Here is a 13501-nt window from a genome sequence, read left to right on the forward strand (position 1 = left end):
AGCAACTGCAGTCTCTGTTTTGCTATATGGTAGCGACACGTGGACATTAACAAAACGACTTGAGAAAAAACTTGACGGCAACTACACTAAGATGCTACGTGCGGCTCAAAACATCTCCTGGAGAACACATCCTACAAAAAAGCTGTTGTATGGAGATCTTCCACCGCTATCTCAAGTCATACAAGAAAGAAGGCTGAGGTTTGCTGGTCACGCATGGCGCAGTAAAGATGAGATCATCAGTGACGTTCTGCTGTGGACACCCAAACATGGTCATGCAAGCAGAGGTAGACCACACAAAACATATGTACATCAACTTTGTGAAGATACTGGTTGCTCGACTGAAGAACTACCCAAGGCTATGGAGGATAGGGAAGGATGGAGGAAGAGAGTCATGGCCATCCGTGCAACCAGCACGCCTGGATAGATAGATAGATAGCTTGTGATGTAAGGAAGAGGGTATACAGGTTTGCCCCCCACCCCTCCCCACCCCCCCCAGCGGCTTGCTCTGGAACTGCAGGGTCGATTTTGTCAAAATCTTCCAAGGAGCATAACGGAATATAGGAATGATGGATTTGCATGACATGAAATTTAGCATATAGGTATGTTTGGCAGAGATATACACAATGAAGTGCAAATCATGCAAATTTGGACTCAATTTGCATACTTAATAAGGAAAATCGATATTTCCAGTATTTTCCATTATAGGACTCAAATACATGCACTAGTAACATACGTGATCTGTGGCAGGTGGAAGATTAGCAGATACCAATTATGCAAATAAGTCCCTAATTTGCATAACTAATGTGGAAGTGTCCTAATTCATCTAAATACATGTAGTAAATGATTGGATTGTCAACATTGTGAACTGTGTAAGTTATTAAAGGTGTACGTAACCTAGCATAAATTATGCAGATGTGCATGTCATTTTCATAATCAGAATAGTTCATGGAGGTATAAGGTCTCCGAACTCTTGTTTACACAAGCAACTCCCGTCCCTCTAAGCTGGGTGCGCGATGGGTATATGTTGTCGGACATTTTATGAAATAGGCTTTTAGCCCTGAATGATTCACCATAGCTATATATCTTGTATTTGTTTTCTATCAATCCACAATTCAATTGCTTAGATTTTCTCCCGTTTTTCTGTAGACAGCACTTTTTCGGGACAAACAACTACAGGGACCCGTGGGAGCGGTCGAAGATATGACGTCATGTCGGAGGGGCCTGAGGAAAATACCATGACAGAACAACGAGTGAGAAGTGGAATTTATCTTTGTTACGTCAGGCTCTAAGACATATCATGATTAATTCATGTATGTGAGCAAGTCTACGAAAACTCAACTTCTGCACTGATGTTCCAGTGATGATTTATTAGTCAAAGTGGCCTCAGTGGTGAAAAAAAGTTCAGCACTGGATTTAGGTGAAAGGCTCTGTTCCAGTGCCGAAGCTCCCACAGGACCGGTTTTCCAGTGCTGAACTTCTCTCAGCACACGGTTTAACCACAAGGAGGTTAAAAACGAAATTCTAACCTCCTTGTTTTAACCTCCGTGGTTACCGTAAGTGCTGAACTCGGGGCGGAGTGGCGACGACCCAGTTTTTTTCTTTATTGAAAGATACATGGAATAATTCAAATAAAGGGACGAGGACGAAGTGACGGCGGACTAGAGCTAAAATGGCTGAATTTGGGAGGGCGTACTGATTTCAAAAGATGTGTTCGAAAATTTAAGACATCAATCGTACGAAGAGTCAAGTCCAAATTGTTCCAACTAGTGATGGAGTATGGAGTAAAAGACTGACCAAAACGGTCAGTCGAAAATTTAACAGGTCTCAAATTTCTGATGTTTCTCAAATCATAGATACATATCCCAGTAATTGCAAGTAAAGTACTGTAGTCAGATATTGACGAGTAAGTCCGTTAACAATATTGTGAAACAGTAATAGACGGTGAATATGACGCCGCTCGGACAATGTCTCCCAGCCGAGCTCTTTACGAGTTGCAGAATATGATGACCTAGGATTCCTCAATTGTGCACCCGTTCCAGACAATGTCAGCATATGCTAACAAAGAACGTATAAAAGACTTGTATATTTTTTCTAGGACCTGACGGGATAATTTGAACTTTCAAACACTAAATGATTTGACACTTTTTGAAGCTTTCGAAACAATACATTCAATGTGATTGTGTGATTGGAGCTAGAAATAACCCCAATATGCTTATGACTAGAAACAGATTTTATGACAGTTTTGTTGAGAGAAAAAGGGGGATGGACCGGACGGATTCTTTCGTTCAAAGGCCATTTAACCAGTACTAAAACCGCTGTCATCACGGAACCGAGTGCTGAATTATGATGTCAAAACCCTTGCCTTCCGCTCTGGGTTCACCAGTGCTCGGAGAAAGTTCAGCACTGGAACACCAGTGCTATGAAATCTTCAGCACTGAAAAACTTGTGGTGATGTCTTTTCAGCTGACGTCTTTCCAGCATCATTTTAGTCTTTGTGTATTTGAAAGTGGATAACGTTATATGTAGAATATGTAAGGGATAGATATCACTATAGGTGTTGAGAGCGTTACAATGCGTTATTTTAGTTATTTACATCATAAAGCTAAGATGCAGTTCATGTTTCAAACACCTCTTCGACTAGATGCTACAGACAGATTTGAATATAGCTTCAATTGCAACAACTCCCATACCGCAAAAAGAGGCAAATATATGAAAGACTGCTTTGTTATTAGAAAAATAAAGACACTCGTGATTAGGCCCACTCGATTAAAACATTATATGGAAACTTATGCTAGCCCTTGTTATAGTAATTAGGATGTTAAGATTAACTCTATACCTTTATTTTGTACTTTGTGTAGTAGTTGCTGCTAGACATTGTAACATGTACAATTGTCGTGCAATAAAGTTCATCATCAGCGAAGAAACGACATGATGGCTTTCTGAGACTCACATCGCCTCACCTGTCTCTTAAAGAATATGTCCTTTATGACTGGGAAAGATTAGACTATTAGTTGTGCAAACCATTATTTCATTTCCATGATTGATAAAAAATATCAGGATACCCTTGTAGTAAATGACATATTTCAGACTATTGCACAGAATATCAAGACGTGATATTGTACCCTGCAGGACCGTATGGCGGAGGGTAGACATCACGCGCCTGGCAGGTCGCGGGAGATCAGGTTGATCAGGGAGACGAGGGGCGGGCTGGCCTTCGATGTCCCCCCGCCCGGGGCCGGCCTCACTCGGCATGCGGACAGGATGTTGTCTATCCGGGACGCCATCGAGACCAGACGGCAGAAATTCGCCAAGAAAAGAGCTGAGACGAGGGAAGAGTTTGACGTCATGTTGGAGACAGCGGAAAAAAGACGAAAGGTTCGCTTGGTAGCCATACCTGTCAGCCTGAACCCTTAGTTAGGCCAGGAATTTCCATGGATCCCACACCTGCTCATCATTAACAAATTTGTCTAAGATAGACACTTCCATGCTAAATTCAGATGCGTTCGTTACGCAATTTAACCAACCTCCGATTTCGGTTCACGTCAATGTAGAAAAGTCCAAACTAATAATCACGTGGAATAAAAAATATAGCGGATCATGCTAACATGGGAAACGCCATGCTGGTCCTCTTTGGTATGCAGTTCTGAGCACACAGGTTTACTCCTTCGTATGAATGTATGTCATTTCAGACCTGTACAGGAAAACGTTTCACAATGAGAAAGCGCCCCAGTCCGGTGTGCCGCCAGGAGATGTCGTCCATCGAGACCGAGGCATTTGAGCGACACCGCAGACTTCACCCCCAGGTGGACTTCCAGCTCTTCTCGTTCTCCCCGAGCCCCGAGCCCATCCACGCCATCATCCGGAGTTGGGGGGTCGGCCATGACACCAACCACCGCACACTGTCTCCCAGCACTACCAATGTTACTCACGTCACCAGTCGCCCCACAGAAGCGCTTTCTACCGACCAAAATGTGCGCTACAGGCTTGCGGACACTGTAGCCTCGGAGCAATCAATCTCTATTGTAAAACCTGAGTTCAACACAGGATACAGTCATCCTAACGACATTTGCAGGAGACGGAACGGGAGAAACCAGGCAGACGGTCCTACGCCACCAGGTTCTCACCGTGATACTTGCTACTCCGGGAGATCTGCCTTTCGCGACTGGAGACAAGGGAACGGCGGCCCGTCCTCCCCACAGAGCTCGGTGGGAGAAGTGGACTATGAGTCCGACTTTGGGGACAATGACGACAACTTTGACGATGCTTCAAATAAATATAACCGTTAGCTTCTTTGTGACTGCAATAAAAATCTGAAAATAAGGTGACACATGTTGGCCGCTCAGCTGATTTCTTCCATCATCCAGACATATGTCAATGCTTTGTCCTCGGTCTATGGTACCGTCCTTGGATAAAAGCCAGACTCATGTCCTTTGTGTATTTTGCTGTCAATTTGTGTATTTCGTCAAGCTTAGGCTGCTAAAGGGTGTAGTGTTTGAGAGCTGAGAAGTGTGTAGTGTGAGTAGTGATATATTTCACTCCTAAGAATAACATCCTCCTGTGCAGAGACATCCAACAGCCAAACTGCCTGTCTGGATGTGCCCTGCTCTTTCAACCGTCACTCTTAGTTCCTGTGGACGCCCCCCCCCCAAACCAGCTGTCAGCCAATCAGAGAATAGGCTTTTCGTTTTCAAAAGCTGTCTCGCATGTATAATAGTAACCTAATTAATATTTATAAGCAGGGCGGTCAGGAACTAAGAGTGACGATTGAAAGAGCAGGGTACATCCAGACAGGCAGTTTGGCTGTTGATGTCCCTGCGTAGGAGGATGAAAAATAAGGGAAATAGATTGTTCACAAGTTTCTCCTTTTCATTCTCCTTTTTTCTCCCTTTTCACAAAAATTCAACTCTTTCATTTTTGGGGCCAAATGACTTGGCATATTGGCAACTCATGTTTTGTTCAAAGCAACATTTTTCAAAGCGCGCCGACAAGCCAAATAAGAAAACAGCTTTTCTAACTTTAACTACAAACAAGAATCCCCCATATAACTTCCTGCAACCTACGATCCACTGCTTTCTGAGTCACGTGTCCAATCTGCATAACGTGACGTCACGACAGCAGTGAATTGTTCATTCCTTGGCAAAGACTGGTGCTGTTCAGTCGAAAATTTGGGTGAGTCCATTTTTTTTGTGTTGGATATTATAGTTTAACTATTCAATAATGACTTCTACCAACACAGATGAACTTTCAAGTTGGTCCCCTATATAGTAAGGTTCTTCAGACCACAACCAGAATTGTACTCACTTCCAACGTTTCGATGTCTATCTACCTTACTACATGAGTAATTTACCAACCTGATGAAACTCTTTACGTAATACAAACAATTTATTATGTACGCCTGGAATATTTCTCATCGTGTTTATTTATTTATTTCATCTTGAAACAAATGGGTAGCCCCTACAACAATGCATAGTTGATTTCCAAGGGGGCCCACCAAACATACATGTAAATAGCAGATACAGGACAAAACGTGGTAACAATCAGTCAAACTTTGAACACCCAGGGACAACATACAGTACAGAAAACATAAAACCGGTGCGTCAAAACAAAATCAGTGTCCATACTCAAGTCGAAAACGTTCAAAGTCAAAATCAATATGTCAAGAGATGGGGTGGAGGTCAGAGGTCAAATCATATATCAAAACATGTGTAAAACGAAAATTAATGAAACTCAAATTTACAAAGTATGGATAGTAAATCATATGTAAAGATTGAACAAAAAAATTAAAAGAACAGTAAGGCACATCAGAGACAAAGGTGCTTTTCCATACTAAGTTCCAATATTACTTGAGGTCAAATATACATATGTTCTTCAGAGCTGTTTTAAAGCCTTTTAGTGTTGTAATGTTTCTTATGTTGTCTGCTAGTTTGTTGTACTGACTAGTGTATGTAAATGTTTTTTGTCCACATGTGGTGGTGTAGCTTGGTGGGTGTAGTTTAGTGGTCTGCCTAGTGTTGTAAGTATGGATACGAGAGTTGAGCTGAAATGTGGCGGATAGGTATGTTGGTGCCATGTGCATGCGTTTATCATAGTACTATCATAGTCTGTTGTAGCTCACCTGTCCTCTAAGTTCATCATCATCCGGGCGTGCTGGTTGCACGGATGGACATGACTCTCTCCCTTCATCCTTCCCTATCCTCCATAACCTTGGGCAGATCTTCAGCCTGGCAGCCAGCATCTTCACTAAGTTTAATTTTAAATTTGCTCCACTTCAAAGACGTGGACTCAAACGTTCTCTATATGTGGCCTGCTTATCAAACACCGTAAAAACAGCGAACAATTATCAGCATTCCTGCAATTTAGAAAAAAGAGAATGAAATTGAAATTGCAAATGAATTGTGTCGTGCATGAAATCCAGGGAGCACTTGGTGCTACAAGTTTTACATGGATTCTATCCTTAAAAATAAGCTTTCTTGACAGACATGAATATGGATCATGATTTAGTGATTCTTCACTACTCATGAGAAGGGATTTTTAGAACTAAATTTCAGCGATGTAATACCTTTGTCAAATGATGTTAGCCTTTTCAAGCGGCGTATTAAATGTATTATATTAAATGATTCTTATTGACTATGCAAATACTTTCAATGCAGAAATGTTCGCGGTGGATTTATGTTCGCGGTTTTCGCGTCGGTCATTTTACCGCGAATTTAAAACCACCGCGAACATTTTTCCAGCGCATGGTGCTACCGCGAAATTAAAACCACCGCGAAAAGTCCTTTTTCCCGCTACCGCGAAATTAAATCCCCGCGAACTTAAATGCATTTACAGTACTGTCCCCATGTTCATAATAAGGACCATATGTAATGATGTAATCAAGGAGACACCAATACAATTATTATACATCAGTCATGCATGAAGGCGGATATTATTTGGCGGAGGTATATGGTTATTTTACACATCACTCATAATCACATTCTTCTTCTTCTGTCTTCAAGTGGCATCACCACCGTATAGGTGTGTTTTACCTTGGTGACACCAGCTGTTGTTTGTACACCATGTCCATGTGTTATTATAACACTTGTAAGAAAACTTGTATAAAACGAAGTCACGTCAAGGCATCTTAGCCTACTATCCAATTAGAGATACAGCTCCTGGTGTTTTTGAAATGAAAACAGTACAAATAGAAAGCCCGACAATAACGCCTAAACACGCATGCACCCGGAGCCGAACCTCTTATTTATTTATTTATTTATTAACTTCACCAGAAGGTTATATTTTTCATAGCGTTTGTGTGTGTGTGTGTGTGTGTGTGCATATGTGTGTGCGTATGTATGTATGTGTGTAGTTGACCAGCATCCTCGCTTGCCTGGATGGATTGCTTTGCTATTTGGTATGTGGGTAGGTCTTGATGAGACCTTGAAACGATTAGATTTTGGGCTTCCTAGCGGCTTGCTATGGTACTGCAGCGGAACTTCCGGGTTTGATCGAGTCCTGGACATGCTGTGGTCGTGATTTTTGCGTGGTAGATAGCTTTTGCGGCAGAGAGTAAGTGATGTATGTTTGGGAACTGCAGGAGACTAACTCAAGAAGGGATAAACGGATCATCATCATTTTTGGTATGCAGTCTACGATCAATTTGGGTTGAGTTTCCAGAATTACATTATAATTGCATTACTACACCAAAACTAGTTTGTGCACAAGTTCGGAGGTCATATACAAAATGTCCACAGGGGACATCACAGATATCAAAGGAAAGAGGGAACAACAGGAAGTAGCTAAAACCGTTTTGTTGATAAAATATAAATTTGAAAGGCAACCGATAGACTTCTGTTTGTATTCATCATGGCCCGGAGACCCGTTGAGTAGGACCTCTGCTTGGAGAGTACCCTGACCCGACACGTCATCATCCGGTACCATCGTCAGTATAGGGAAGGAAGAACTGAAGTGAAAGCCTTTAGCTTGAATCCCAGCAAAAAACAGACACAGACGACGAGGAAATGGCAGACAGGAACTCTGTGGTTACAGGCACGTATAGAATTGGTCCCAATTATCGTCATACTGCTCACATAGCCACCAGGTGTCTCTTCCAAGAAACAAGGAAGCGATTTCTCCACTTCCGGCTTCACTGGTTTGTATAAATAGCCTGCCCATGTCTTAGGGGCGCCCATGCTGGCTGTGCCTAACATTGGAACCAAATCGCCCCAACTGTCGGTGAGTTATGTCATTGTACTTCCGAAGTCACGGCATGCTAAACTTGGCATTTCTCTGGCGTTTTTCTTCTAGAAACTTTTAAACAGCCGAGGTACCGTGCAATTTTTGGTGGCATTTTCCGGTCAACGTTTCACCATTTTTATGTAAACGTCTGCACAAGGTTTCGTGACTGTCAAATGTTGACCATCGATGCTCTTGCTGTATGGGCATGGCGTCATGTGTGTCACCTACGATATGCAATTCATGTCAGGTGATATTTGTATAGATACGTGATAAGTGGCAAATTTCATACTTGTTACATGTGTTTCCCAGGCATGGATTATATAAATGTGGAAGTCATTTACCTACAAAATTGATCTATTAATCTTTGTGAACTAAGAGGTCTCCGAACTCTTGTTGTCGTGTTTTCACATGGACCCCAATCTTTATAAAATCGGTAATTTTGATATATGGATGCGTTCGGCCACAAAGCGCATAAACCCCTGTATATTCTCCAAGCAGAGGTTGGGTCGGGGAAGACTCCCGCTTTCCGCACCTCTGCTACACACAGAACGGAAAGCTTCGGGCCTTTAAATGTAATCAATCTGACACCTTACGACTGATTTGTAACGGTGCGAAGACTGTTGTGGACGATTCCTGTCTGACAGTCGCAGGTCACGTGTGTATAAAAATGTACTCGTATGTCTGTTTGCTGCTCTTGCATCTTCCCCATAGCTGGCCGAGTGATTCCACTAGAAAGATCCAAAAACTTCCCATGTGCATGTATCATGTGTAGAAAGTTTCGTTATGATGCTATCAAACTGGTGGAAAGGCAGTGAGGGGAGGGAACGGTTAAACATCCTAACCACTACTATCCCCCGACCCTGCCACTGCAGCTGTTGGTTTTGAACGGTGCCATTTCTTCACTCTTCTGCCACGAACCGTGATAAGTGAACTGTCCCTCTTGGTAGGTGACTGGGATCGGGAATAGAGATGACGTAATGGCTTACGCGCCAGCATATCTGACAATGCCATTGGCAAACCCCAGGTCAGCGCTGTGTCGGGATAGTTGCAAAACATGCTGTTTGGCTAAATTATCTGTTATACAATGTATAACAAGAAAAGGGAGAAATATCGTTAGACATCAATTATGCAAATTGTTACCTAATTTACACAATTAATAAGAAATTATTATTATACGTGTTAAATGACTAAAATTCCGATGAATTCTTGCGACATTTGACAGCAAAATGTACTTTAAGTTGAACATGCGAACGTCATGCAAATTATAGTCTACTTTGAACACATTGTTATTTAGGTAGAGGAGATGATCAACTGATGTCTTTTATGTAAATGAGGACCTCATTTGTATAATCAATGAGAAACATTTATAATAGGTCACTCGTCACAAGAGACCGCTTTTCTTGTTAACAGCAATGCTGTACATACAAACATCCATCGCGTAAAACAATCTTCATACATACAGCCAGGCGAAAGGATAGAACACAAATACAACACACCTACAACAACAATCATTAATACTTAAAAACAATAAAACCGTCGCCATGGAAATAATTTTTATTGCCACACTTATTCCTAGTCTGTGTAACGCAAACTCCGCTATCCGGAGCTTGTAGACTCCTCCCCGCGTACGACGGGCCTGAGAAGCGCGATTAAATCAGGCTAACTTATTCCTGATGTTTCCTCTTTTTCCTCTGTGTGAGACCCCTTCCAAATTTCGCGCGGCCAGCTTTTTTCAAAAGTGTTGACTTTAGCGGGACTCCTGTGCGTAAATCATTATAACATTCGCTATACGTTGTATCATGAAGTGAGTGTGTATCAATAATGTTATCATTATCAGGCGATATCTACTAATTTCTTTGCTTATATTCTGTTTCCAGTTCCGTGACAACGCCCAGTTTAGAAGTGATAAGACGCACCATGTCTATCTTCACCTCCTTCGTCTTGCTCAGCAGTCTGGTAGCGCTTGGTGCAACTCAAGTAAGATGATACTAATGCGTGTGGGAATGTTTGTTTCGAAAACTCAAAATGACAATGTAACTTGAATTGAATTTGTTTATCGGGTATGTTCGCAGTAGATCATTCACAATCAAGTATGTTGAGTTGATAAAAAGATAATATTTGTGTTATACTATCAATGACGTTTGAGCCCTCAACCTAATGAGGTTTGGCACTAAGAAGATAAGGAACTAGAGCCAGAACTATAGAAAGACATGCCCGTTTATGTTGGTACCCCGCTGCTGTGTCAGTTCCCATACTATCGCAGCAAAATCATCAGAACGTTGTATCTTTTTTAACGCAAAATCATAAAATCCTTATCTCACAGAGGGCGCCTTCCCCTGAGGAGAGTCTCCTAACGTCAGAAATTCCAGTCGAAATCCAAAGGCTGTTGCGAAATGTCACCAGCTACGAGGAGTTGAAGGCTACCTTCAACCTGGACATCTTTACCGCCGAGGATGACCGCTTCTCGTTGACCGGACCTCCGCCGTGCATTCCCCGGGAGATGCCGGTCCCAGTGCCGCTGGACGCCGAGCCTAACGTGGTCCTTTGGCCGTCCTGTGTCTCGGTGGCACGGTGTGGGGGGTGCTGTAACAGCGACTTGTATGAATGCCAAGCCTCCAGGTCAAGTTCCCAAGTGTTTTCGGTAAGCACCGCTGGACAACTTCTGCACTGTTAAGCCCCGTTTACAATTCATACGGACGGCGGCCGAATTTGTAGATCGGTCAGAGCTCGCCGAAAATCAACATCGCCCGAGCATCGGCTTTACTTTTTATCAAATAATCTGCACCGTCACAAATTGGACGGGGCTCGGTGTTTCCCTCCGGAAAGTTTAAGTCATTGTCTTTCCTGCTTTTTTGGTGCACAACTGACATCACACGGAGGTTTAAATCCCAACGGACGAGCTGTCAAAAGTCGCCCGAAGCCCGCGTAATCGCCCAAACGCCGGTCATACTCCGGCCGAAAATGCCCAGTTGGAGCTCGCTGACAAGTCGGCCGAGCTGAATTCTTGATTTGTAAACGGGGCTTTATCACAACGTTTACCGACTTTCTATTTCAGTGATGCAGACGGGTGCTGGTCGCCATGTTGGTGTCCTCGATTTGCATTTCACTGGACTGTACCTCAAGAACACATAGTATATTTTTGCTTTACTGACGATTATCTAAGTATTCGGCTGTTTTTTCTTGTGTTGAGGGGTCAAAAGATCTCTAGATGATAGAAAAACCATTCACTGCATAAAACCCCGTCCAAGCCATGACAACCTCGAAAGGCTACCGTATATAACATAGTAGCCCTCAACAGTCGTCACGACTGTACCAGCCGCGTCCCTTTCCATCCCAGTGAAGTCACGTGCGCGCTCTACTGTCTGGTGGCTACAATCTGAGAATATGATATCTAATTTGGTTTGGTGTACCCGGCAGTACCAGATAAGGTGCATGCATGTACTTTTAGACTGCATTGTTGCATCCCCACGAAGGCTATCACTAGAATACTTCTTACACCTCTCTTAAATCCAACAGGTCTTGAAGTTGTTCTACTCGCCCGGAAACCCGTCTTCACAGCCTTTCAACAACGCGTTCGACCAAGTCCAAGTTGAACGTCACGACCAGTGCGCATGCGTCTGCAAGAACAAACACCTTTGCGACCTGAGAACCCACTTTTTCGATGACAACACTTGCGACTGTGTATGCCGTCATCGTGGGGGGTGGGTAGAACTAGTGCTACACTTTCATCCAAAATATCTAAACTTACTGACAATGCAGGTGGAATGTCAGCCACCTCCACTTTTGTGTCAGAAATACTTTCTGATTTCCGCTAACATAGCCATGACATTTTAGCCATGTTGATTTGATTATTAGACCCCCAAATTGGCCCCAATGCTGATGCGAGCGTGCCAAACAAATTAAAGTTTGGCCCCAAAACAATCAGGAAGGTTCAACAAATGACACAGCGTATTGTAACGTTATGCCAAGGACGCTATATCTGATATAACGTCCTTGGTTATATGCCGAACAATAGATTTGTTCTTTTACTTTCTTTCACATCTTCTTTGACGTTGGAAATTACATTGTCATTCTATGACGTTAGTGTGTTTTTCTATATTATTTTCTATTTACGGCATATATTTGCTCATTTTACAGCTGCTTTGTACGATTTACAGTATGGTCAAAAACCTTGTTTATTAGAAAGGGTGCACGGGTGGATATCATCCATATAATCAAATCAACATGGCCTTTCATACTGTTATTGGTAACCTAACGTTATACCTTTACCTTCATCTAGTTCATAATCTATACACGTTAGTGTTTATTGTATATAATGTTACCCTTCAAAACATTTACAACTCGATGACATAATTATTTATAAGAGCTGCACATCCACACGTACCGGTAACTGTTATGTTTAGTGTCAACGACTGTCTCTGGCAAAGGCTCCCATTCCACTGGACGGCGATCGCTCTGAGACATAAAATTGGATTTGTGCAACCGTGGATTTCATAATTAAGGCCATGTTGATTTGATTATATGGATGACATCCTCTGGGAACTCCAAAACTGATGCGAGCGAGCGAATAAAAAAAAAAGTTTGGCCGAAAAAAAAAGTTGCCTCCAGTATGAAATCAAAGTGGCCAGGATGGTTGAACATAGGACTTAGAGTACACACATATTATGGTATACCAACTGTTAGGTGTAGGGACCAGTACATCATACGGGTGCAAGCTCTAGACATTTTTCTTCTTCTTGAATTTTCTGTACTGGTCTGGTACCTCCCCGTACCAGCAGTAGATTTTTTTCTTTCCGTCCTTTCACATTTTATTCTTTGACTTTTGACTTATTTTGGCATTCTATGGCATTAGACTATGATTAGTTATATACTTATCTGTTTTCTGATCCTTTTTTTCAATCTACGGAATATTTGTGCTCATTTTACAGCTGCCTTGCAAAATTTATTGTGTGGTCAACAACTTTTTTTTTTTTTGAAACGGCCGAAAATTGGTGCGAGCGCGGATGTCATCCATATAATCAAATCAACATGGCCTAACGTATAAAAATATCATGCAAATTGTAAAAGTATCAGTGAAATGACTGTAACAAAGCGTTGATAGATTCGGTTTTTTTTTTACATAGATTTCTTAAATCTATGAAATTCCATTAATGCTGTGTCAACGATCGCTCTGTCGACATCGCAGCGAGGTCACAGTGCGGTCGCCGCCTACTCTCCAAGAAGAGTTTCAGCTGCCGTTTTTTAAGCGTCTTTGTAATAATCGGGCTTTGTATTTTGTACCGTTTCT

The 13501-nt window shown here is 42.3% G+C and overlaps 2 protein-coding genes across 4 annotated transcripts in view; both read left to right on the forward strand.

The window, feature by feature from the left end:
- LOC118419441 overlaps positions 1–4329 on the forward strand; it is a 6622-nt gene extending 2293 nt beyond the window's left edge. Inside the window, exons 2-4 of one of the 2 annotated variants that reach the window (XM_035825808.1) lie at positions 1147–1250; positions 3130–3375; positions 3690–4329. In XM_035825808.1, the coding sequence (XP_035681701.1) occupies positions 1147–1250; positions 3130–3375; positions 3690–4286 (947 nt within the window). In that variant the 3' untranslated portion in view covers positions 4287–4329. The remainder of the gene's footprint in view (positions 1–1146; positions 1251–3129; positions 3376–3689) is intronic. The other variant, XM_035825809.1, reaches the window with a different exon arrangement.
- Positions 4330–7877: 3548 nt separating this feature from the next.
- LOC118420281 (vascular endothelial growth factor A-like) overlaps positions 7878–13501 on the forward strand; it is a 7371-nt gene continuing 1747 nt past the window's right edge. Inside the window, exons 1-4 of one of the 2 annotated variants that reach the window (XM_035827011.1) lie at positions 7878–8025; positions 10092–10191; positions 10538–10855; positions 11731–11915. In XM_035827011.1, coding sequence (XP_035682904.1) covers positions 10132–10191; positions 10538–10855; positions 11731–11915 — 563 coding nt within the window. In that variant the 5' untranslated portion in view covers positions 7878–8025; positions 10092–10131. Of the gene's footprint in view, positions 8212–10091; positions 10192–10537; positions 10856–11730; positions 11916–13501 lie in introns of both variants that reach the window. The other variant, XM_035827010.1, reaches the window with a different exon arrangement.

This window comes from Branchiostoma floridae, chromosome 7, assembly GCF_000003815.2.
Source record: "Branchiostoma floridae strain S238N-H82 chromosome 7, Bfl_VNyyK, whole genome shotgun sequence".
NCBI classification, from domain to species: domain Eukaryota; kingdom Metazoa; phylum Chordata; class Leptocardii; order Amphioxiformes; family Branchiostomatidae; genus Branchiostoma; species Branchiostoma floridae.